This window comes from Ursus arctos, unplaced genomic scaffold (assembly GCF_023065955.2).
Source record: "Ursus arctos isolate Adak ecotype North America unplaced genomic scaffold, UrsArc2.0 scaffold_22, whole genome shotgun sequence".
In the NCBI taxonomy this organism is placed as follows: Eukaryota; Metazoa; Chordata; class Mammalia; order Carnivora; family Ursidae; genus Ursus; species Ursus arctos.
The window spans coordinates 41,673,796-41,700,204 of record NW_026622897.1 but is presented as its reverse complement, the minus strand read 5'-3'; the positions used below and the strand labels follow the sequence as shown (position 1 = coordinate 41,700,204).

Genomic DNA, 26,409 nt, shown 5'->3' with positions numbered 1-26,409 from the left:
ATCAGGAACATTCTCCAGATTCCTACCAGTACTTATTAGCCAGGCTCTGTAGTTCATTTGATTAATAATCCATTTCATCCTGCAACATAGAACTTTGCTACTTTTCTACTCAGTTTATACTGAGACTTGATCTTAGCTGTTTGTCTAGAAGCAATGAGGGCAGATGGGAGCAGAATTTGAGAAGGAAAAGCATCACCTTATAAAACATCCTACTCAGGTGGAACATTGATGTGGCAAAAAGCTGTTCTCCTCTAGGAAAGGGTAAGGGCCTTTTCTTCCTGGACCACAGTTTCAGAAGAATCTTTGGGGTCAAGACTCTTAAAAGCATCTGTCCAAATATCCCCTTCTATATTTCAGTGTCTGACTCCTTTCCTACAAGAATTCTGATTTTAGTGGAGGAGACTTGCTAGCTTTGTGAAGTCAGTCTCCTTTAAAAGTCTGCCTCTCCTAGAATCAACTCTTAGGCCTGATTTTCAGCATCCATCCTCTCTATTCTGTAGCTGAAGGAAATGAAGATCATTTTGATTGTTGTTTGGAGATCTTCACGCTTTTACACCAAATCCTGAGATGAGTATTGGCTGACTCAAGCCTATAAGGTTTCCTCCTGCAGAGTTTCTGGAAGTTAACTGACTCTACAATCTCATGTCTTTCGAACACAAGAGCAACAGACTTTCTTTCCATCTATATTCTATCCTAATCCACCTGATGACGTCTTAGTAATTATGGCGCTGCAGTTTGCTGGGGATTAGCTCCACCTCATTGTTTACCAGCAATGGGGTCCTTGCTACCACTTGGGTGCTGAATGATTTGGTTCGAGAAGCTGGTGTTGAGAATCTGCTTCTTAGGCCATCTTTGTCCCAGCTAACTTAGGCTGGGTTTGGGTTCTCCCATAAGACCTTGAAACAAGGACTTGAGTGAAAGTAGTTTGGGAAGTGAACCTAGGAAGGACCAGTAGAGGAAGTGAGGAAAAAAGAAAAGGAAGGCTGTACAGGATGAGTCAGCTGGAAGATTTCCCCTGTGAGACCAGGGGCTTAAACCCACTGAGGACTTCTGTGAGACTTCATAAACCATGCCTCAGAATGTTGTTCCGGAGGGACAAGGAACCTAGGGTACTCATCCCCCAATCCTGCTATCATTGGTTGAGAGCTGCTCCTGGAGACATTAACTCCTGGAATTTCTCACCTGCCTGCCTCATGTGTCAAGTACTCCAGAGGCCAGAGAATGCCTCAGGCACTGGATCACAAACACTTATAACAAGAAGCCGAGTGGTTGGTGCTTTTAGAAACAGTGAATGCCAAGATAATATATGGACAGGACATTTAAAAACATATTACAAAAGATAAGCTCCTGTAATATATTATGAATATCAGTGCTGCCATTCTTTTTTTTTTTTTTTTTTTTTGAGAAAGACAAGGGAAAAAAGAGAGAGAGAGCACATGAGTGAGGAGGGGCAGAGGGAAAGAGAGAATCCCAAGCAGACTCCACACTCAGCGAGGAGCCCAATGCAGGGCTCTATCTCATGACCCTACGATCATGACCTGAGCTGAAATCAAGAGTCAGACACTTATCCCACTGAGCCACCCAGATGCCCCTCAATGCTGCCATTCAATGCCATTACAAAGTAGTAGCTACCCACAGCATATCAGCACCATAGCCATTGTATAAACCAAAATGTTACCATGCATATTTTAGTTATTTCTTTCCATGTCGATGGGTGTGGAACCTTTCTTGATCAGAAGATAAGAGAATATATTCCTCTGCTTAACCAAGAAAATATAGATATACTGCTTGGCCTAAATGCTGATATGAACAATACAAAGACTCATGTCAGTATAATAGTGCTCATAAGTTCCTTTAAGTGTGTGTTTCTCATCCCCTTTCTGAAACAACATTTTAGAAATGGGTCTTGAGAACCATGGATACACAAAGAAAAAAATCACAACACTAAGACACTTACAGCCTTTTCAGAAATAGGGAAACAGCATCTTTTAATGTTTTATTTTCCACTTGTGAAAATATATATAATATATATTACATGAACAGAAGAGCCCCACAGCTTGAGTCAGAGAAAGCTAAAAGAAAGGCACATATGGAAGCAGGTATTTTCATACAGTTTTCAGTTAAACCAACATTTAGGGCATGGCGACTGACAATAAAAGCCACAAAAGCAGAGGAAACCAGCGTACGTGACTCTGACGGGCTAAATTGGAGACGACTCTTCGGTCTGTTGAAAATGGAGGTCAACTCTGGAGAAAAAAACTGTTTCTACTTAATAGGCCTGTCAGCCCAGCAGAGGATGTATTGAAATCTGGACAAAGGCACTAGGGGCAAAGTGAAAGCCAGCGCTTAACTTGACAGCTAGTCTGCTCCTCTCCCCTTTCTCTTTAAGACCTGAGGCCTTGGCTGATTCCAAGAAGCAAGTAACAGGGCCGATGCTGGCCCTGCAGAATCGTGGTTGGCTACAAGACAGAATTCTGTAACAGACTAAATATTTAACAAGCCTGTAAACACTGTGCTGATGCTGGGAAAAACATAAAAAAGAAATTTTGCTATTTTTCTCTCTTCTAGGAAAGGTACCGGCATAGAACTTTGGCTTGCCGCATGTGTATCCCTATCCCGACATTTACTCAAATTGGTAAGAATTGAGACATGAGATAATGGGATTATTTCTGTCAGAGGCCAGCAAAGAAGCCTCCTAGGATTTGGCACAGCTGGAGCAGCTGACAATCTTGGGCGACGTGAGATGGGGCTTCACGATGTCCGGCTCAATGGACTCCATTAGGTCGCACTCATTTGCAAGTATATGTTTCACCAGGCATCTGGAGGCTTCATCAATATTGATATTCTCCTACAGTGGGGAAAAAAACAAATAAACAACTTTTCTTATCAATATTCTAACATAATGCTAGAGCAGAGACCTATATGTGGCAAAGGGCGATATTTTTTGGCAGTTCACTTAAATACCTCTTCTATACCCTCTCCATGTATCCTCTTTCTATTCCCCTCACTCTCATTCCTTCCAAGACCTTACTTTTTAGTCCTTCACAAAAGCAAACATACTTGTTTTGTCCCTCATGCGAAATAGCGTTTGGTGGTCTCACTTACTTTTAGTAGGTTGAATGTAAGTTAGAGGGCGATTTTCTTATTTTTACATACTCTTACACTATAGCAAAATATTATGTAAGTCACATAAGTCTTCATGCTGACTTTGGTTCATAATTGCCCTCTGCCACACACTACTTTTGTGACCTTGATAGGAAATAGGAATAATAAGACACCTCTTCTAGTGGTCAGCAGTGATTTCACAAGTATTTTCTGGCTCGCCGCCTGTTGATCAAATGGTAGGAGTGCACTGCTTTGACCTCTTTGAAGTCAGTCATGGACATGTGACTTTCATCAGACAATGAAATGTGAGGAAAAATGACATGTCTCACTTTTGAATAGAAGTAATAAAGGGTAATGCTTACTTTGCCATGTTCTTTCCTCCCTGCTTCTGCAATCATGGAAGCACAGAGATGGAAATTCTCTTGGCCCGGGTCTGTGAATGAGGATCAAGAGGAGCCAAGTATCCCATGATGATGTATGTAGCATGAGCGAAAATTATGACCTTGTTTCAAGCCCCTGAGATTTAGAGTCATCACTGGATATTACCTAGACAATCCAGATGGATATAACTCTTCAAAGGAAAATATGAATAGAAATTTGAATATATGTTCAAGAATAAAATAAGCTTCAATTTGGAGAAAATATGGAGCAAACATTTAAATCTAAAATACATTGTTTATTGAGGCACCTGAATGGCATAGTCAGTTAAGCATCCAACTCTTGGTTTCAGCTCAGGTCATGATCCCAGGATGGGGAGATCAAGCCCGCGTTAGGCTCTGTGCTCAGCATGGAGTCTGCTTGAGATTCTCTCTCCCTCTGTCCCTCCTGCTTGTGCTCTCTCTCTCTCTCAAATAAATAAATAAATGATCTTTTAAAAAAATAAAATAAAATACATTGTTTATTCAGCTACTCTAGATTAACTTGCTTCTTTACCTCTGCTAATCAAAAAACTGAGCAATACAGAATGTTTACTACTGGCATACTAAACAAAAAACCCCAATCTCCAGTAAAGTCAAATTTGTAGAACTTCTCTGAGTGCTTCCTCATAGTCAATGTAAAGAGATAAGGACTTTATCAAATTGTTTTACTACAAGACCTTGTCCAATCTAAAGTATAACTACTTTATCTCTGAATTTTGTATGTATGTCACAGTTGTTGATATATTTTGAGATCACTGCATGAAGTCATACTACATGGAAAATGTAAGAGGTAGTGATGCTTCCAAATGTTATCTATGGCTAATGGCATTAGATGTAGATTGTCACTAGCATGTTCCTCATCCTTCAAGTCCAGTCCTGAGTTCACCTGCTACAAAAGCTTAAGGTAATTTTTGGAGTTCCAGGAAATAGACTGATTATTTTCTCTCATTAATAGAGCCTTAGAGAAAATGTTTTTTCTAAATTTAAAACAAGGTAAAATTCTAGTTGCTTTTTTTGCTTGTTTGTCATGTCCTTGTTGGTGGTGGTTTTTATACCAGACCAGAATTCATGTCTCTGAGCCTTCCATCCCTCATCTATGCAATGGCCTTGATGACAATACTTACTTAATGAAAAATTGCTTCTTCTTACAAGGGATAGTGGTCATTGGTGCTTGTACAATGTGTACATGCTGGGTACTTTAGACACATAATCTTACTTAATCCCATTTAAAGCCCCATATGGTATGAGTTTGTTTTTTTCTTACTGATTTTGTTGTTATTGTTAGGGTGGGCCTGGGGATGGTCTTGCTACCTTTAGATCAAATATGTGCCTCATTCCATGGAAGCCAGTCCACAGAGATCAGCCACCTTCTGCTGCTTCATACTGGGTGGGTTACTGTGCCTTTAAGTCATTGCCCATGCTTGGCATGCCTTCTGTCACTCTTCCCCTGCCTGGTGTCATGCTCAGGGGTCACACTTGGACTATCTTCTCTCAGGCAGTAATCTGACCTGGACGAGGCCTGGCTCTTTGGCAGAGACCCAGCTCAACGTCTGTTCTTAAGCCCAGTCACTTGTTTATGTGACCAATTAGAAGCCTGTTCCAGGTCCTCTACTGCCTCTAATTCTAGGAAAATGTGAATGGGTAGCCTCACTCAGCCTTCCAGGCCTTGGCCTCACGGGCCAGCATATCACACTGAAGAAGCCCTACATTTGAGTGGTTGCCCAGCCATTAATAAACCAACACTTGGGTTCCCATTTGGCTATTGCTTGCGTGTAGGGAAGGAGACAACAAAATTTCACCTCAAATACCAAACATAAGATGTCGTTATATATGTTTACAGATAAGAAATCTTAAGTTTAGGTAGATTAATGAGACTGGGAAACTAAAGGGCTTCATAAAAATCTGCTTTGTGCTTCTTTTCCTGCTTCTATTCTTGATAACACCTGCACCCCCACCTCACTTTACACATGCCTCAAGATGAATACAGTGTATGTCCTCCTTGTAAGGGACAAGGAGTTAATGATTTCTCTAGAATAGATCACATCTAAGGACAGGACCAGGTGAGGATGACCAGTCAAAGCTATCACATGCATATTCCAGACATCTTGACACCAAGGACCCCTGGCTCCAAGGAATGACACCTGGGCCCTCATCTTTGTTCTAACTGGTTCCTGGATGCCTGAGAGGGCACATACGCCAGAGCACTGACCTCAAGACTCATGCTCCTTTCCTTTCCGAGTGTCCCAGACACTCCATCTGTATCTGCTCTCTCTGTATCTTTAACAAACTCTGCTCACACCTCCTATTGGCTCACATTTGATATCCATCCTATGCACAGCCAAAGACCCTCTGGGCTGGTCCTGAAGCACTCTCTTGCCAGCATCATTAAGAAACTTCCCCAAGATCACACAGTGGGTGGCTTGGGGCCAGAACTCACGCCTAAGTCTTTCTGACATCAAAGCATGGCTCTTACCATGCTATACTCCTTTCCAAGATTGTTTTGAAGATCAAGTGTAATAACAAGTAAAAGTTCTTACCACAGTGTTAGGCCCAGTAGATGCTAAATCAATCTTAGTTCTTTTCTCTTTCATACATTAGAAGAAAAACATGGTTGTGTGGAAGGAAAAACAAGTTTTAAGCATTAAAAAGGGCCCCCCTTCACATACAATGTTAAGTTAAACTAATCTGTTGTATTCTTTAAACTTCCACTCATATATTAACATGCCATTTAAGTACAGTTTTCTTTCATTAATGTGCAAATTGACAAAATCTAATGAGGTGAGTGAAATGCAAGTGTGGATAAATTTACGAAAATTCATCAGTATTGTCAGAAAGACAACAAAAACCTAAGCCCAATTACTGGCAGCCCAGCAGGATCATTTTAGTAAAAGATAAGATGATGCTGCTGAAGTTGTTTGTGAAGTTTAACACACCTAGTGGAGGCTAGTTGGTGTCAGGACTAAGACATGGGTCCATGGGGGATGGGGCTGTCGACAAAGGAAACCATCAGAGCCACGGAGTGTTAGTGCCTGCTTGCAGGTGGCGTATAGATGAACAACATGGACTACATGGCCGCTCATGATGGCTGAGCGACATTCTTTCGCCCATTCAACTGCTATTGTTCAGATTCCCACTAAGTAGTAGACACACAAAGAAAAAGACGATAAAATAAGTCTCATCCTTAATTGAGTGTAAACACTAGCAAGGTTTGTGTAAACAGCAGAGGTACACAATAAGGTTGGAAAGGGCATCTGGCGCTAGATCACAGTGGAGACTTGAATGCTAAGAGGGCCAGGTAGAGGCACTGAGGGTTTTCTGCAGATGAAGTGTCAATATACACAATATGATGCGCATCCATTACTACACAGGACTGTGCAGACGCTCAGCACCTGGCTTGATCTATTAATCTATCAGTAAGTATTTAATAAGTACCTATCGGATGAACCATGGCGCTGTTGCCACGGCATACCTAATTCAGATTAGAAATTGAAAGAGGGAACTTAGAAGAGGGGCAAACACTATTATTTACCACATGCATTCTACAAAAAGGCCTGGTATGTAGTGTTTTGAGCACAGGCATGATGTCAAACTTGACCTTGGAAAAATTACTTTAACTACTCCATGCCTCAGCGTCCTCATCTGTCAACAGAGAACTAAGATATCTACTTTACAGGTGATTGTAAGTTAATTTAGAACATGTGAACTAGTCAGACAAGTACTCAGACAAGGGCATAGCATACACATTCAATAAATGTTATCACAATATTCTCATCTAATCATCAGGAGAACACAGGACTGTGTGTATTCTATTTCTTCATTTTGCACCTGAGGAGACCAGGTACTTGGCTGACCTCAAGACACATGCTAGTTAAATATGGGGCCAGGTGTGAGTCCAGGGAGAAGAGTCAACAGGAATACCTACCACAACAGTTACCATATGCTTACTACAAAAAGCAAGGTATAAAATGCTGAGAGCACAGGCTTGGAGCCAGACCCTCATCTTAGCTCCTCCAAAATAGTTCCCCAAATAAATAAGGAACAGTATGGTCTGAGCACAATTTTCCAGCATAAAAAAGTAAGAGCATTCAGTCAGGGCCTCCAGTAAAGCTGACCAGTATTGTTGGTCCTACTGTCTCTCTATACACCATTGAAGTCACAGCCAAGGTCCTAAACATGGAGAAGGAATGGCAAGACAGAGCAAACTTCCTCTCTCCTTCTGTCCAGGGCTAGCATGGATCGCTAAAGCCTGCCTGGTAGAACTACAAGCTCAGACCCTTTGGGCAATTACATTGCAATATAATTGATTGAGCTCCTTGGCATTCAAGCGGACACAGCCAAGTCCACATTTTCTAGGTGTTGTGAAGAAACAAAGCTGCTGGCTTAATCGCAAAATATGACCTGGGGATTTTATTTGCATTTATTCTAGAGAGTAGTAACATCTCCAGGAGGAAATTTATATAGTCCATGACCCTCAAGATATGTACACTTAGACTGAATCTGACTGATTTATTTACAAATTGCAGTGTGACAAGATGGTCTATTGTGCAGACTGTGTTAGGTTTATGTGTGCCCGTCTTTGTGCCTCTGCTCAGAACATTTTCATTCACGTCAGTAAACACGCCTGAGAAAAAGGTTTAAGATTCCTAACAAAGCATTTTAGTAAAAACCAATGGTAGTAACTATTACGGTTATTGAGCATCGACTCTATGCTGGGCATATAGTAGGTGCTTTAGTTATGAAATAATGCTCACATCCAATCCTCATAAAAATCTATTAAAAAGTTAACAGCCAGATTTTAAAGGTAAAAAACTTCAAGCTTTAACAAGGTTAGGTAACTTACCCAGAGCAGTACATGACCTTGGTCAATCTATCTTTTGCCAGCCAAGATTGGCCTAACTCCACTTCCTATCCTGTTCCCATACATTACATTGCAGTATCTCCAGGATTATGACAGATATTAAAATAGTTTTATTTCTAAATCACTAGTTCTCAATCCTGGCTGCATATTCAAATCATTTGAAGAGTAAAAAAAAAATCTATTGCTGGGGCCCTCCTCCTGGACATCGAGATAATTGGTCTGGGATGGGGCCCAGCATGGATATTTTTTAAAAAGATGCTCCATTTCTTTAAAATGTGCATCCAGATCTGAGACACACTCGTATAATTAAGAATGTCTTTAACGGCACTTCTTTTTATTTCAGAAGTGAACTTTCTGGAAGTATCATTTAATAGTGATTTTAGGCTGCCGTGATTGTGAACTTCCTGTAGATGATGGCATATAAATCTAACTATCTGAGGTTTTGGGGACTTGTCAGTGTTTTAATTAGCTCTTCAGAACATCTGTCTGGTGGCAAATTATTTAATCTCTGACCCCCAGTGCCAGAGAGCAAAAATATCCTAGCAGAAACCCTTCACATCTACCTAGTTAGAAACTGGCAAAGAATTCATCCTCCTCTAATCTTTCCAAATGCATCAACCTCAAACAAAACACCAAGTGTACCAGAGGCTCTGAGGTGAGGGCACTAAATTCCTCATCCCCGTGAAATTTTAATTAGAACAGATGGCCCCCAGGATAACACCACCACTGAAAGAAGTCTCATGCAGAACAGGGGTTTTCAAATCCTTTCTCTAAGATTCAGTACTTGTTTATAGAACACATAAGTGCTAAAACAGTTTGCCTGCTTTCATTTGCTTTAGTTCATATCTAATATGGGGAGGGCACGGCAGACAGATGTGTCTTTGCTTTGTGCCTCTTTCCTTCCTCACCCCTAATATCATTCCCCCCATCCTTCCTGTAACTGCTTCCCCCCAATCGTGAGCTTCTACTGGGGCTCCTCTAAACTGAGCCCTCTATCTCAGATGTGGTTCTCAGAAGTTGGCATTTCATTTAATTTTCACAATAAAGCTGAGGTGGGAGGCATTGCCCTTCTTTTACGGATGACGTAAGAGAGGTGCACAGAGGCTAAATGACACACACAAAGTGTCGGGGACAGGAAGGGACAGAACCTGGCTTCCAGCTCCAATCCTTGGAGGCTCTGTATTTTCTTTCCTTCTCCCTGCTGACTTCTTAGAGCCTATGACCAACAGTTGGTTAGTGCCCAAGCAAAGTCTGCCTGAATCCCAACCCCATGGTTTTACACTGGACAGTGTGCTTTGGATAAACCAGGTCCTCGTGATGTCCTGTTGTCTGAAAGTTACTTTTAGTCTACCTAACTAGGTAGACTGGGAAGGGCAGATCGAGTCAAATTGTCACTGATTCCAATGACAGGACAGAGTCAAAATATCAGCATGTAGATACTGGTGAAGAAGAGAAAAGTTCACAGATAAAAGCAGTTCCAAAGACTGTATCCCTCCGACAAGCTCCCCCGCCCCACCATAGCCCTGCCTCAGCCCCTGTCCTCCAGGCACTAGATGTCCAAGTTCATTTCCTACCTCATTTCTCCCCTCCTCTGTAGTCCTGGGACCTCGTACTTTACATATCTCTTCCCTGATCTCTCTGTCATCCCTCTAGCAGCCTCAGGAACCCCACTTCAGCCATGAAATACCCCCAGGCTTTCCAATTACCAGGGAAATCAGCTATTACTAATTCAACTTGCCCTCTTTCACACATCCAGAAATCAAGGCAACAGAGAAGGAAAGTGACTTGCCTGGCATCACACAGACTACCTCTTAGCTCTTGCTGTTTGCACACTTCCTTGTCTCTAGAAACATTATCTCTTCCAAGTACCTTCTCTCAGCACTATGAAATGTATTGTCAGGGCTCCTTGGCACTTTCTACCCACCTGGCACTTACCAGTGCCTATCATCTGTGTCCTTAAAAATGGATTTTATCTTATTATGTTTGTGTTCCTGGCTCTCAGCACCATGTTTGGTGCATAAAGTCTCTAAACAAAATTACCAAAGTTAGCTGACACCTGTGGAAACTTAGTGACCATTACATACTTCCCCTTAATGAACTAAGTTAATCCTCACAAAAACTCAGGTGAGGAAACAGAGGGATGGAGAGTTTAAAATTTTTCCCATGGTTACACGGCCAGCAAGTCAAACTTTTGGCATCTGGTTCCCCAGGCCATGCTCAGACCCTTCTCCTGTGACCCCTGAAAGGTCAACGCTATTAAACAGGAAAGCCTGAACAGAACCTAGAGCCCTTACTCTTAACCCACTGCGCCACACTCCTCTCTGTAAATGTCTGTGGAAAGAATGAAGATGCAAGTCTCCTCTCTGGATAGCCAGTGCTTTCTTTCTAAATTTCAAAAATTATGAATGAGCAGTTGCAACGTGGTACGTTTGGCCTACAGGTATTTATTTATTTATTTATAATTGTAAATGTCTTTCATCTACACATATGCACACTTTCCAGTTTGCCCCCTACGTTACTCATTTCCTTAACTTCCTGGCTCCTTTAGGAATGTGAGTTCACCATCCCCGTCTCTTCTCCCACATCAGACTGACAACACTAGTTGTTGGGCAGGCACAGTTCCCAAGATCTTTCTTAGAGTTTACCATTCCCAGGATACATCGCCAAATTCAATATGTAATGTATAACTTACCGCTAATGGCTATAAAGAATCAAAGCATTCCTAGATTTGGCCGCTATTAACATTTGGCTTTAATACAGTGTTTTTTGTTTCTTTTTTAAATTTCCCTCGCTGTGAGTCCCATACTGAAACAGTGGCAGAGTACCCAATAATGAGTCTTGAAAAGAAAACAAAGAATAAACATAAGCATAAAAACTATCATTTGGCCAGACTTTATAAACTCTGTTAATGAAGACATAAGCAGCCTTCAGTTACAATACTTTCTCATACATCAGTTTGAGAAGATAAATGGCCCACCAGACACAAAATATTAATAGTAGTACTTGCTAACGTGTATTGAACACTTCCTCGGGTACTATGGTATGTTTCCTTCATGAATAACCTCTTTTCACCCTGAATACATGCTGGAAGGTGGATATATTTCTAATCTCTTTTACAGATTAGAAGACCAGGACACATATAGGATAAGCTGTGTGTCCACAGGATTTGCTGGACTTATTCAATTCCAAGTTAAAGTAACATTTATCGAGTGCTAACTATGAGCAGAAATTATCAATTTAATAATTCATTTTTGGCATAATTAAATGCTTTCATTCTGGCACCTCCATGTACCAAGTCTGAGGATGGAGAGTGGAATATTGTTGTCCCAGGAAGCAGCAGGATATAATGGAAAGAGAATGAGCTTTGGAGTCAAGCTTTAAAATCTGGTATTGTCACTGATTGGGGGACCAAGGGCAGATTCAAATCCTGAGTCTCTCCTGCTTCATCTGTAAAATGAGGCTAATGATAACTACACATCATAGGGGTCTTGTTAGAATTGAAGAATTAAATGATACACACAGGGGAAGCATTTAGACATTACGTATATGTCCTCAGATAAATACAAGCCCCCCCAAAGTGTCTGCTTCTTTTCATCTTCTCCCTTCAGGTCATTCTTCAGTGATCACCTCTCACTAGAGGTTGCCTCTGACTCCCCTGGGCTGGGGACAAGCACCCCTCTACTCTGGCACCTGCCACCAGTCAGTATGTAATGGCTTGTTAGTTTGTATCCTCCCTGGCACTGGGGGCTCCTGTGGGCTTCATGGCTACACCTCAGTGTGTAGCACAGTGGCTCACAGACTGTCGGCACCTGAAAGATACTGGGTAATTTTCTGGGAGTAGATATCTTTGGAAGATATTGGTAAAGATATTGGGTAAATGTCTTAATTCTAACAAGTGAATGAATGAACAAGTTAACAAGGGCCCTCCAAAGAGTAACAAGTCCAGGTTTCAACCTGAAAACAATTTTAGATGTGGGCAATTTTTGCAGGGAGTGAAAAGGAAAACATATTCACCACAGGATTTATTTCTCAAGTCTAACTGCCCGTTCTTATCTTGTTTTCCAGTTATGATTTGACACCATTCTTTTTGGGTGAAATGGAAGGAAGACTGACTGAACCATTTTATAAAAATCAAGCTGAACCACTAAAGGCTTTGCAGTTGAACAGACCTACATTGGATGCTGATTTTGCTCTTTGAAAAATAAGTCTTTATACCCTGATGTTTGAAAAGCTATTTCAAGTGGATTCCACTATTTAATAACTAGATGACGAACTTGGGCAAAATATTAACTTTTCTCGGGTGTCATCTATAACATAAAGATAATAGCACCCACCTGACAGAATTATGAGGATTAGAAATAATTATATATGGGGCAGGAGTAGAAATTGGGCAAAATCATATATATTTATGACTATATATTATATGTGAATATTTTAATGTCATCTTTTCTTAAGAACTTTTATGAAACTGAATGAATGGTCAATTCGAGCTTCACAATTACTTCTCAGGCCTGTCCTTTATCTTTTTTTTTTTTTTTAATACAGCCCTTTTGCCCAGCCCTCAACTAACTCTCTAGTAGGGTTTGAAACCTTTGCTTTTCAAGATAGCATAAATGAAACTCTTTCTACCACCATTGTTAGAATAACATTAGCTTGGGTGAAAACATATAGCAAAAGACTATGTGTAAAAGGTGATGTGTTGATAAAAGTAAACAAATCCATCTTTTAGCACCTTTTTAATGTTTGAATGTCATGCTACTAGTGAACTATCAGAACTCTGTCCTCAACCCAAGGACCTAAGTCTACACTTCCCTACATCTCTCTGGTGTCTAACTCCGAAATTTCACACTCAGATAACAAGTCATTCTTAGACTCAGCAATCTCCCTGTAGTAGCACTTAGCATGTGCTATATAATTTTCTTTTTTCTGATGTAGAAAAACACTACCCTTTCCTTCATTCTATAAACTTGTAGTAGCAAAGGAGGAGGAGATATTTCATTTCTTGGTTCTTATCATATAATATTGAAATATCATATGACTAAATGAAATAATTATTCAGCAAATAATCATTGATCCCTTTTCATGGACAAGGCACTATTCATCAGAGTCTCTACAATCTTCACATTAATACACTATGGCACCAGTCATCATGTGATTATTTTATTAGTCCAGGCCTCTGCTGCCTCTGCTTAGAAACAATGATGGTGAAGCGCTCCATCTCACAAGTCACTAGGGCACACTGTGCTCTAAGCCAGGACCGACGTAGTCTCTTCTATGGTCTCATGCCTCCACTTTTCTTCCTATGGCAATTGTTTTCCATGTTCCTTCCAGACTGTCTCCCAACTAGTCTAACTAAAGAGTAGTGACAGTCATACCTCACCCTGATTCGCAGCTCAAAAAACTTTGTTGGCTCACATTGCCTAATCAGAATCAGTCCAAACCACTAAACTGAGAGCCAACGAACAGCACTCCAACTTAATTCTCTTGGCTCATCTCCACCAGCGCCCCTTACATTAGCTGGGCTTCAACTGAACTAAGCCACAAGCCATTCTCTCAATGTGATTTTGCTTGGATTATTCTTACTCCTCTATCTGTAAGCCCTCTGCCTACAGAGTGAACATAGCTTATTTGGAAATAAGTAACTACTGATGTCTAGCTGATTCACAAGGATTTCATTTTACTCTGCTTCAAACTTTTAAGTGAAATTTGGGTACATTTCCCAGTTTCAGAATCTAAGTTCTTAGTACCTTGAATTTTTATTATTTGTGTATTTATTTATTTAAGAGGAAAGATACAGTAAGAGGACTCAGAACTAACTACCTCTGCCAATTGCTAGCTATGTAACTGCAGGGAAGTCACCAAAAATCACCACGCATGCAATCATGCATGATTGGTGCCTCAGTTTCTTTACCTATAATTGTGATAAAAATAATGTCAATTTCACAAGGTTGCTGAAGATGTTAATAAAACCAGGTGAGCTATGTGAAAGAACTCAGCAATTGTGTCAGCAAATAAAAGCTCTGGGGCAGAGGAGGAGGGTGGCGGGAACACTTGAGGAATAACACAACATTGCTTAAATATTAAGTCATATATGAGAATGTTTGGAAGGACAAACATAACATACTTCTTTATTAGAGTAAGGTATGTCAAAGTGGGTTCTGAAGTTTCATAACATGGTACAGGAAAAAAAAGGCATCTATGGTTAAATAATTTTATGAAAAGTCAAGTTGAAAATAATTCAAAAATGTTTCATTATCACTGGATTCCTCAGAGTCCTAGAAGCTCACAGAATGTGGCATGTGATTGAACTTCTTGCATTAAATGGAGAAGAGTTTTGGCATCTTGGATGGGAGGACAAGAGGGGAACCAAAGCAACACAGCAGACAGGAGCAGAGGGTAAAAGTCTGCAACAATAATGTGAATCTAGGAGAGGTGGATTCAGGTTGGAATGGGAAGGTTGGAGAGAAACAAGCAGTTCCCCTTTCCTCTTCCACCTCCAAGTAGAGAACAAGTATGCAATATTGCATCAACTCATCTGATCACAGAAGTCTTATCTCATGTTCTGTCTTACAGAGCTAGTGTTGTCCCATGCACAATTTGGCAATTACTGATGGGGAGTAGTGGTGGCATAGCTAGAAGCATTTGCGGATGGCCAAGGGGTGGAGTGGACAGACACATTTAGTAACTGACTCTGTGTTATACTTGTGGTTTTCTACCTTTACCTAGGTAGTGCTAGGTATTTTTCCCTTTTTCCCTTTTTCTGAGCTTAGCCCCAAATGAAGTTTGTGTATTTAAAAATATGACTAAGAGAGTAGAGAGAGATAATGCTTATAATAAAGTTAGAGACAAAGGGCCTGATTGGTGATGATAAGGTCCTGACATGATCCCCTCTGAGGAGCCTTCCCTGGCCGATGTTGGATAGGTCTCTTAGGTGCTTCTATAGCAGCCTGTACGGTAGCTTTAATCATGCATGTTGCAATGACATCTAGCAGCTTACCTTCTCACTAGATATTAAACTTCCTGAGAGCAGAAGTGGCACTTTTATAAACTTGGAATGTAAGCAGCAGTTTATATAGAGCCTATTGGCACTACGTGCTCACCAAGTAATTTATGAATGAACTGAGCTGTGAAAGGGAAAGAGAAATGGACTAATACCAATTAAAATCACAAGAAAATATTGTGATATCTTTTATGTTGAAGTCAATTATACTGAACTTTCTTTAAACTCAGGACAGCATTAGACAGATAATTAATTAAGGGAGCTGGGTCCTAGCCCTGATGTCACGACAAACTAGCTTACTCACTATGAACAGGTCGAGTCTTCTCTTTGGCATCAGTCTCATCAGCTGTGAAAGGACAGAATTTATATTCTGCCTTTCTTCCAAACAGGATTGAAGGTGACTCGAGACTATCTCCAGCCCTTGACTAATGCAGTTAAACTGGTGGGAGTCTAAGAATAATGTTCCCTTAATGGGAAAGATTTCTCAAATTGAGAGTTTAAGAACAAGACGTTTATTTAAGCAATCACTTACTAGAGCAAGTGCACTCTATCAACATGATTAGCCATAAATTTTTGGTTGCAAAAAATCAAAAACCCATCAAATTGCCTAGGTCATCTGAAGGGTAGCTCCCAAGAGGGACAGAATTGCTGAAAGATCCAGGCAAATCCAAGAAGCTTCGGAAATAAAATTAGGCTTTCAAACACCATCAGGTCAGCTTCATTTTTCTCCATCTGCCCAGCAGCTTTTTGAATAGAAAGTGGAGCTTCCAGCAGCTTCTGGGCTTACATCCTCACAGCTTTGCCCCCCAAAGGAAAGGGCCTCTTAACCCCAAACTCAGTTGGAGGAGTGCTGGGGAGGAACCCGGATGAGCCTGGCTTCAGTCACCTGTTCACACTCAAGATTTTGAGACTAAAGCAATTCCGAGTCCAGGAGAGAACGGCCCCAGGAGGGGCCTCACTTAGGTCATGTGGACACTATTGGCCAATTACAGTGGCTTGAGAGAGAGAGAGTCTGCAGGAAATGGTAACTTCCATTTGGATGACCTGTGGGAGGACCTGAAAGGGGATGTTTGGGAGTAGAAACCCCAAAACTGGCCATGGAGGAATCACTGCAAAATCAGGAAACTCTCTGTTATATTTATTATACAGCTTTATGGACATTTATAATCCCTTACGCTAATGTATGTATTCACATTGTAGATGGATATAAGCAAGGTATGATTTTAAAAAGAAACAGAAAAATACTTTTTCCATAACGTTACGCATTAAGCAGATACATATCTAGTGGCATCTGATAAGTGTTACATATGCAGAATAAGTGCACAACTGACATGCACAAAGAGGTAAGTAGAGTTAAAACACATGATCTGAAAAGAAGTACCTCTTCAGAAAGGGATGAAGTAGCTGCTTAATAATTTTTTTTTTTTTAAAGGAATAAAAGAGGCTCTTGGAACTGAAGACTTAACCTTAGTTCTGATTTTCTGGTTATTTTTAAAGATTTCCACTGAATTAAGTCAATTCAAAAGGACACTAACTTTGCCAGGTAAAGAACATTTCTGTTTCAAATGCAAACTTTAAAAATCTTAACTGTGTTCCTGAGAACCATTTGAGGTGTATTACATGCTTTCTTGCATTATAAAATATGATTCAGAAGACAACTTAGCTTTTCTTACGGACCTTGGGTTCCTTTTACTTTTTCTCTCTTCCTTCTTCTGCTGATATTGTGTATATGCCGCTTTAGGTCTACAGCTAATAAGCCAATTCTATGTGTTGACAATCTAAGAGTAAGTATAGCCTAAAAGAGACAGAATGGAGTTCTTTTTTTTTTTTTTTTTTAAGATTTTATTTATGTGACAGAGAGACAGCCAGCGAAAGAGGGAACACAGCAGGAGAGTGGGAGAGGAAGAAGCGGGCTCCCAGCGGAGGAGCCCGATGTGGGACTTGATCACGGAACGCCGGGATCACGCCCTGAGCCGAAGGCAGAAGCTTAACGACTGCGCTACCCAGGCGCCCCAGGATGGAGTTCTTTTTAATAGACCCCATTTCTAACTAATAGGAACAGATTAAAATGTTAACAGTGAAATCAGTTGGCCGTTTGATTATAGATAATTTTATTCATCTATTTTATAATTCTGGTTACTTTATAAGTTATTTATAAGGTGTACATACCATGTTAGTGTTCACGTTCAAAGGTGTGGAACAGAGGAGTGATTGATCTTGAACCATGAATAGTGTAGGTCCCAATATCTTTACTTTACTCTCAAAGCCCAGACACAACAGGAAGGAAATAGCACATCTATAAATATTTCATGAACTGGAAAATAAAATTATGGCAAATGAATGGAAACTTACATAGGTTTTTCTCACAGATGAAAAGCAATCCATAAGATTGAGTCTGGAGAAAAATAAGGACGAGAAGCTCAGAAACATTCATTCTAACTCTACAGTCATGAGTAATCCAGTGAAAAAGAAAGAGGAAGGAGATTGAAAAGAAACCAGTTTGACTACAGGAACATCTCAGCTAAGATTAGGCTTAAAAATAACATGTAAAACAGGTAGAAGGGAAGTAAACTCAGAACAGATTCAAGGGGGGTCTGAACTCACTCAAATAGGGTCAGGATGCACAAACCACGTCTAAGGACATGCCTGGAGAAAAAGATAAGAGCAGAAGAAGACAGCATTGGGGTTTATTCAGAGCAAAAGCACTGACCATGAAGGGAAAGCCTAATGCTTAAATAACGTGATGCAAGGTTAACAGATGACACAGAGAAGGCAGACCTAACATAACCAACTCACTTCCTTCTCTTCTAATAATAATGATTTCAGATTGAGCAATCTGGAGCCTGCCTTTCAAATGTTATGTTTATTATAATGCCCCTCATCACATCCTGTGAACAAGGTGGCTATGGACTGGCTCCGAAGTAAAGTGAGTAGGTAGTGGCACCGAGCTCAAACCCCTATTGGGAGCTAGCCTCATTTTCATCAGAAGTTTGGTTGAAGTCATAAAAGGCATAATGAGCAAATTTTTGTTAGACCCACAGGTAAGAGACAGAAGTGATCTGATGAAATGTGGATTTTAGAGTATTCTTATAGAGATATAAATTAGCTCATCATTTTTGAAAATCTATATGAAAGTATATAATCAGAACCATACAAACATTTATTCCCTTTGATCTAGTAATCTATTAAGAATAAAACCCAATTAAAAAATTTAAATACATAAAATAATTTATGAATAAAGATGCTCATAGGACATTATTTATAACAGTGAAAACTGAAAACTGCCTAAATGCAGAATAAGAAAAGGAGGGTCAATTAGAGGGGATGTTATGGCACATCCTTATGATGCAATATTATTCAGCTACTAAAAATTACATTTACAAAGAGTTTGCCATGGAAAATGATCATGATAAATTTTAAAGTTGCATATAACATGATGCAATTAGGAAACGATACTAACAGTGATCAATCCTGGGAGGGAGCTTCTGTGTGATTTTGTTTTTCATCATTAAGTCCCATTTTTCCTAAACTAGGTAAGATTTACTTTCTCAACTTTGGCATTTCCACTCATGCCCCGGCTATCTACATATTATACGGTATTTCCTCTTCCTTTCTAACAGAACCCTGATTACAGGTAGGTAGCAAAAAACTTGATTTCCCTGGCTTCTTTGTGCTAAGGGTAATTATGACTAAAATATACACAGAGGTCTACTTGGTAAACTTCTGGTAGAACTATTGTTTCCCGAATTTTAAAAAAGAGGAGGTGGGGTGGGCAAACTCAATTGTTTACATGTCTTTTGCCCTTAACTTATCCAGAAGACTTGTTCCTGTCTAGAAACCAGTATAACAGGCAGAAGTTAAGCTATCCCCAAGATTCCCACCTCCTGGGGTCCATGACCATTGAGTAGAGCTAGGAACTATGAATATGATAGGATACTCGCTCCCTTAATTAGGTTACCTTACATTAGACTCCACTGTAGATGACTGGGGAGAGATTCTCCTTCTGACCTTGGAGAGGTAAACTGCCATCTTGTGAAAGGCCACGTGGCTAGAAACTGACGTCACCCTCTACAATCTGAGAGCAACCCCCAGTCAATAGCCATCTGTCATTGTTTATAGGGTCTTTTCCAAACGAGTATGGACATAACCTTAACTGAAATTGACACTTTACTTCTAGCAAAAATAATAGATTAAAAATGAAACTGGAATCATAGATTAAAGCCTGAGAAGAAAATTTAATAGGTATTAGTATAAAATTCGACACTTGGGCTTAAATGATCAGCAGCTTAAATCAGTAGCCTAATATCTTATTTGACAGCACACTATTTGCAAAAATAAGGAGGCTTTTCAATGACCACGAGTATAGCATGTGTCAACAGCTTGCTACAGCTGTTAAAATAAATTAATGCAATATAATACTATGTAAAATTTAAAATGTGACGCAAGCAAGGTAGGTTAAAGCTTCATTATACCATGCTCTGTCCAGTCTGTCTGGTATGTTATCAACAGCCCTGGCAACTACACTAAAAAAAGGCAGATGGACCAATTACAAAGCATCCAGGTAGGGAATCAGAATGAAAAGGGTTCTTAAAGCCATTTCATATGAAAACAAGCAGGAGTTCTTAGAAAAGAGTTTCACAAAAGAGTGAAAATTCAGAGGATTTGTGAAAGCCAATTTAGAAAGCAAATGTTAGAAACTTCCTAAATTTGCAAGTACTATTCAAATGTTAAATATCATCATTTTGAACATTCGTGGCAAATAAAAGCTGGCTTGCAGTCTACATGATGAACTTAATTTACAAAGTTTGTAAATGAAACCTAAGTTTGCATCATTGCTCTCAGAGGTCCATTTGAATATCTCCCACCTCTCTAAAACCAAGTGAAAGCCACACTCCAATCATACCCTGGACACCATGGCTTAGGTTAGACTGCCCAGTAACTTGGAAGAAAGTGCACTGTTGATAGCATTGAGGCACAAAACCATTTCATCACTTTCCTACTTTGCTTTTTAGACCCACCAACTAGCGGAAACAAAGCGAGTAAACCCAAGTCTGATGCCTTCAGGAGAAAGCCTATGCCATGTAATCTTTTCTCTTGTCTATCATTTTCCCACCTTATTACTGAGAATAGCACAGGAAAAGAAGAGGAAATTTCAGGCTACTTACATGTGATCTTATTAGGTTTCAACACTGAGAAAAGTTCACTGAGATCCAATCTTAGCTTTTTCAAAAAATACCCGTGCCCTCTACTACTTCTGAAAATAGGTCTCATTTTCTCATCTGAATGTGGGAGTACCCAGAGATCAGTACTTGGTCCTCTGACCTGCCTCTTGCACTTTTCTCCTCAACTCCAGAATCATGCACAACCATCTACTGGACACCGGCTCTTAGATGTCTTTAGATTTTAACATATATAAAACTAAGTCTCAGGATGCCTGAGTGGCTCAGTCGGTTAAGCAGCTGCCTTTGGTTCAGGTCATGATCCCAGGATCAAGTTCCATTTTGGGTTCCTTACTCAGTGGGGAGCCTGCTTCTCCCTCTGCCTGCTGTTCCCCCTGCTTGTGCTGTATCTCTCTCTCTTTCTCTGACAAATAAATAAATACAATTAAAAAAAAAAAACCCTAAGTCTCAATATCTCTGCACTGACCCCTCCACATCTCAGGATTCCTACCTTAGAAAATGGCAGCTCTCTTCTAGCAGTTCAGGCCCAAAACTGTGGATCCCTCCCCAAATTCTCTCTTTCTTGCATAACCTCCATTCAAATTGTCAGGAAATCCTATCTGCTACCTGTTCAAAACTACATGTCAAGTTTCACTACTTCCCACAATTTTCTCTTCAGTAGATGCTGCAATAGAGCCCTAACTAACGTCCTGCTTGCAGTTTTTCCCACTACCATCCAGGCTCAACTTAACTGCCCAAATGATTGTTTAAATCAAATCATATCACATCTCTCATCAAATGCAGTGTCTTCCCATCTCAGTCAAAGCAAACCCAAAGTTGTTACAATGCTCCAAAGACTCAGCATGACCCTAGTCACCTCTCTGACAAAACAAAACAAAACAAAACAAAACAACAAAACAAAACAAAACAAAACCCCTTCAAGTGAAACCTTCCCTGGTCATCTGCCTAAAAGTGCCTTCTTTTCTTTGAACTCTTTCCTGTATCCCATGCATATGACCATACCAGCTCTATACTCCTTCTCTGCTTGAATTTTCTCCTCAGCACTTAGCTCCACTGACAAACTATACATTGCACTTACTCATCTTTTTACTACCTGTCTCCACCATTACAATGCAAGCCCCAAGAAGGCAGGGATTTTATCTGTCGTGTTCCCTGGTATAACTCTGGTGCCTAAAACAGTGCCTGTCACATAGAAAAGAGGTGCTCAATGACTATTTGAAGAATGAATGAATGAAACTCTAAAATAAGTAGTTCTACCACAAGATAATTTTGAAGTACTCTCCAGATCTACTTTCCCTATGTTTCTGTTCAATGGTAGAGAAAGGTATAAGGACATGATAATTTGGGGGTTAAGTATGGGCTTCTCTTACTGTGGTAACAGTAGATCTCTTTAGACCTTGATCATTTGACATTACTTCTCATGTCTGTCCTTTACAAAATCTGAAACATAAGAACTAAACTTATAACCAGATGAACAAGAGGGTGATAATTCTCTTTCCAAGGCACTCTTCCTTTCCAAAGGGACTCACCCAGGGAGAGCGGTCATAATGAGCTTCTTGGGATGTTTTTTAAAAATGGGATTTACACACAATGTTTCAGAAACATATTTTATAGGTAATGCTAGGCACCCCATTGCTGACACCCTGTCTTTTATCTTGGGAACCCTGGGAAAGATGAAAACCAGAAGACTTGCCTTATGGTTCACAAAGATTGTGCCTACCCTAGAAAATTCAAAGGGATCAAGAATTAGAAAAGTTCTCCATAGAGAATCTCCTTCCCCTGGAGCAAACTTTGACAGGCAAATGATTCTCGAAAGATGATTCTACCTCATTTAGTTCAAGGAAACAGATTTACAATGCTTGATTTTTCTCATTGGCTTTTCTACCTTATACCTAGGACAATCTAATCACTTCAAGATATCCCTGGACACGTCAGGCTAACCTAGTCTTTGAATAGTGTCTAGCATGTTAGGTCAATGAACAGGCTGCTGAGAAGCTGCTGCTGCTTCTCATCTATATCTAATGGGATATTGGTTTTTCCTCCAATCCCAGCAGGCTAGCCCAAGAAATCAATACCTCACTAGTCAGTGAAGCAGACAGAGATGAAACAGGAGGCCTTGGGAGAGCAGGGCTACTGCCCACAAATCTAAGGCCACTTGTTTCAAAGATGGCAAACAAGACACATCAAAGAAGGTAAAGGACCACAAAACAGGGACAAACAAAATCAATACTGAAAGAAAAATAAAGTAACACAGGGAGGGGGAAGGCAAATATGTCTTAGTAACAAAACCCATACTGACACGGGAAGCAACCCTTCCCAGAAGTTCTGACAATGGTTCCAACAAAGGAGACAGAGCTTGTGCTTGTTGTTTTTCTTTTCAAGGTAGAACGCTGGTATGGAAAACACCAGGCACATCCAGAATCAATCAGACCTGAGTGTAAACCCTCGCTCTGAGACGCACTAGTTGTGTGACTTTGGGTAAGTTACTTAAATTCTGCTGTGCTTCAGTTTCCACATTACAAAATGAGGATAAAATAACCCTAATTTTAAAAGAAACTAGTGAGTTAAATTATATAATGACTAAGATTGAGTCAGAAATGAAGTAGACAATCAACAAAAGGCCAATGAGCACGGGTACCTTCCAGGTAAACACGCAGACTGAGGGAATATATGTACTCCCTTTCCTTACCAAAACACGGAAAAAACGATGCCAAACAAACACAATATTTCAATTAGAATCTCAAGAATCAAAAGAATGAGAAAATGCGCAGCAGCATTCAAGAGATTTCGACACAGTTTTAGAAACCTGAACATAATGAATAATGTAGTGGATTTTCAAGAACAAGGGCTTTGAATAGAGGGATCTGTATCCTAATTCCGACTCTGCCACTTGCTACCTATATGATCATGGGTAAATCATTCAATGTCTCTAAGCCTCAGCTCCTTAATTTGTAAAACTGGCGTAATAACAGCATCTCAGTCATAAGGGTTTGTGAAAAGTAAATGAAACAAATAAAGCACTTAGGACAAGTTCTGGTACGAACAGTTAAGAGTGTGTTTCATAAATATAAAGCTTAACTATTATCCTTCATAGGAAGATTCTTTGTGGTCCTGTATTGACAATTTTCTGTTGAGTGATAAAGCTATTAATTCTGCAGCAGCAGCATGTTCTTACCTAAGATACCTCAGAGGGGCGCTTGCTTGGGTGGCTGAGCTGGTTGAGCATCCACCTTCAGCTCAGGTCATGATCTCAGGGTCTTGGGATCAGGTCCCAGGGCGGGCTCCCTGCTCACTGGGGAGTCTGCTGATCCCTCTCCCTTTGCCCCACCCCCAACTCATGGCTTTTTTTTCTCTCTCTCAAATAAATAAAATCTTAAAAAAAAAAAAAGATATTAGAATAAAGATGAAAAGCTTGTTTTCACTTTTAAGAATATCCCAACAGTGGCTTCTAATGCCCCTCTGCATAGCATCCCTTAAAAAGGAGCTCCTCTCACTAGTCCCCCTTGGGTCTTCCTTTGGGGACTCTCTCATCCTTGGTGACAAGGAAGCTGTCTCGCTCTTGGGCAGAGGTAACAGCCTTTCCTTCAAGTGTTCCCACAGCTTGCAAAGAGTCGCCAGTTTTTATAGAAATTGATACTGTATTATAAGTATTTGTTTATGTGAGTTTCCTTCCAGGAGACTGGGAACTTCTCAATGGGAAGAATCTGTGCCCTTTGGCATCAGTGCCCCACTGCTTGGCAAAGTGCCTACCTGAATACATAGTAGCTATTCAAGGAATACTTCAGGAATGAATGAATGAATAAATGGGTGAATGAATGAACAAAGTATAACACGAGGCATTTAACTAGGGTGCATATCAAAATCACCAAAGGACTATTTTCTGAAAACATACATTTTGTGCCCCTCCAGACACCTCAGAGCAGGGCTGAGCCGTGTGCAATCTTAGCAAGCTCCTCAGGAGTTCCTGATGTACAGCTCTTCAAGAATCATTGTCACTGGGGGTGCCTGGGTGGTTCAGTCAATTAAGCGTCCAACTCTTGATTTTGGCTCAGTTCATGACCTAAGGGTGGTAAGATTGAGCCCACACTGGGCTCCATGCTCAGCAGGAAGTCTGCTTGAGATTCTCTCCCTCCCCCCCCCCCCCGACTTGTGCTCTCTCAATCTCTCTCCACAATAAATAAATGAATCTTTAAAAAAAAAAAATAACTGGATTGAGTTCTGAACTGGATCTGAAGTCTCGGCCTGGTTTCTCCAATGAAAATCATCGAAAAGCCTCTCTGGAACTCCATTTTACTAGTAGTTAGAAGAAAATCAATATGATAGCCATTGATAGCTCAAATGACAGTAACTGAGGAAAATGAGAGATGCCTGTAAACAAAATGATGGGAATTTCAATGAGGAGAACATTGCTAAATTGTGGTCCTGGGGTGTGAAGGAGGAATATGCTGGATAATAAGATCCACAGGCTAATGGGAGATTCTTGCGGGCTGCTATGTGGCATGGCCAAGCAAACAATCCTGCAGTTCCTGTCTAGGGCCCAAGGCATGAAGGGGGGTCATTTCCCTCATCTTCATTTTCCTTCCCTGCTCCTCCTGCACACTGCAGGGCACTACAACCTCCCTGCTGTGCAAAGTGTCTATAGAGCTTTCTGGATGAAAGGAGTTATATAATGTGGAGTCCTCCTGGGAAATACAGCAGTAAATTAATTTTTCTGCTTCTGCACAGCTCTCTAAGGACAGAAATACCCCGCAAAGGATAGGGAAAAGAATAATACAGTAAGAGAATCTCCTGAAAGAGTCCTTGAAAAGAAGTGCAGCAAACAGTTCTGTTCCGTCCAATAACCACTGACAACGTGACCACTGCATGTACAAGCCACTGAGCTGGTGGATGACTGGAAGGGTTTCCCAGTGCAGTGCAGGGGCCAGGCACCCAGAAAAAGAACCTTAACATAACTGTGGTAAGAGATGAGGGAAACTACCTAAGAGCCAGTAACAGAGAGTGCTTGAGCCGAGTCCTGAGGGAAGAATCGAGACAGGTGCATAACTATAGGAAGCATGTCCCAGACAGGGGGAATAGCTAAATGCGAACAGGGGATGTGATGCAGTTTAGTATCTCTAGGGGACAAACGGAGGGACAAGGTAGCCAGAGACAGGCCTGGAGGGGCAAGAAAGAACCTCACTGTCGGGTTTTCTATGCTCAGGAATGGGGTATTTCTGAAGGGTGAGTAACCTGGTTCTAAGGGACCATGGCTTAGATGTCCAGGTGGCCATTAGATCTCCACATCAGATGATGAATTTAGTTCCAAATGTATTGGGTTTGAAGAGTTGTCTGGGCGCTATCCAGGTAGAGATCCAGAAGGATATGAAGTCTGAAGTTTGGGAAGGAAGTCTTGGTTGGAGATCAAGATCCAGCAGGAAAGCTGACTTGAGAAACGTGAATTAATGAGCATGGCTGTGTTCTCATAATACTTCATTTACAAGATAGGGGGCAGGCTATACCTGGGCTGCAGGCTATAGTTCACTGACCCCTGTTCTAAGGTGTCTAAATTTGAATCAAGAAGTTGAGCCTAGAGAAGATCTCGAATTATCTTGGGTAGTTTGAGTTTTAGCACCATACAGTACAGACTACCATGGGCAAAGTCTGGAGATAGACTATTAAAATTGTCCAAGTGCAAGACAAGAAAGACCTAAGCTTTAAGTAATGACAATGGGAACCACACAGGAAAGAAGGACATACATCACACCTTGCCTCCTGCACACCAAGCTAGGATGATATTCTCTGAGCATCCATATCTACTTTCCTATAGTGTTTTAGTCACAGTTGGATCTCAGACTATCTACGAAATTA

General features: G+C 40.6%; 1 protein-coding gene across 1 annotated transcript in view; it reads right to left on the bottom strand.

Annotated features, from left to right (window-relative positions):
- Positions 1-1,961: 1,961 nt before the first annotated feature.
- Positions 1,962-26,409, bottom strand: part of RAB38 (RAB38, member RAS oncogene family) — a 52,061-nt gene continuing 27,613 nt past the window's right edge. Inside the window, exon 3 of the mRNA XM_026518292.3 lies at positions 1,962-2,848. Within this exon, the coding sequence (XP_026374077.1) occupies positions 2,696-2,848 (153 nt within the window). The 3' untranslated portion in view covers positions 1,962-2,695. The remainder of the gene's footprint in view (positions 2,849-26,409) is intronic.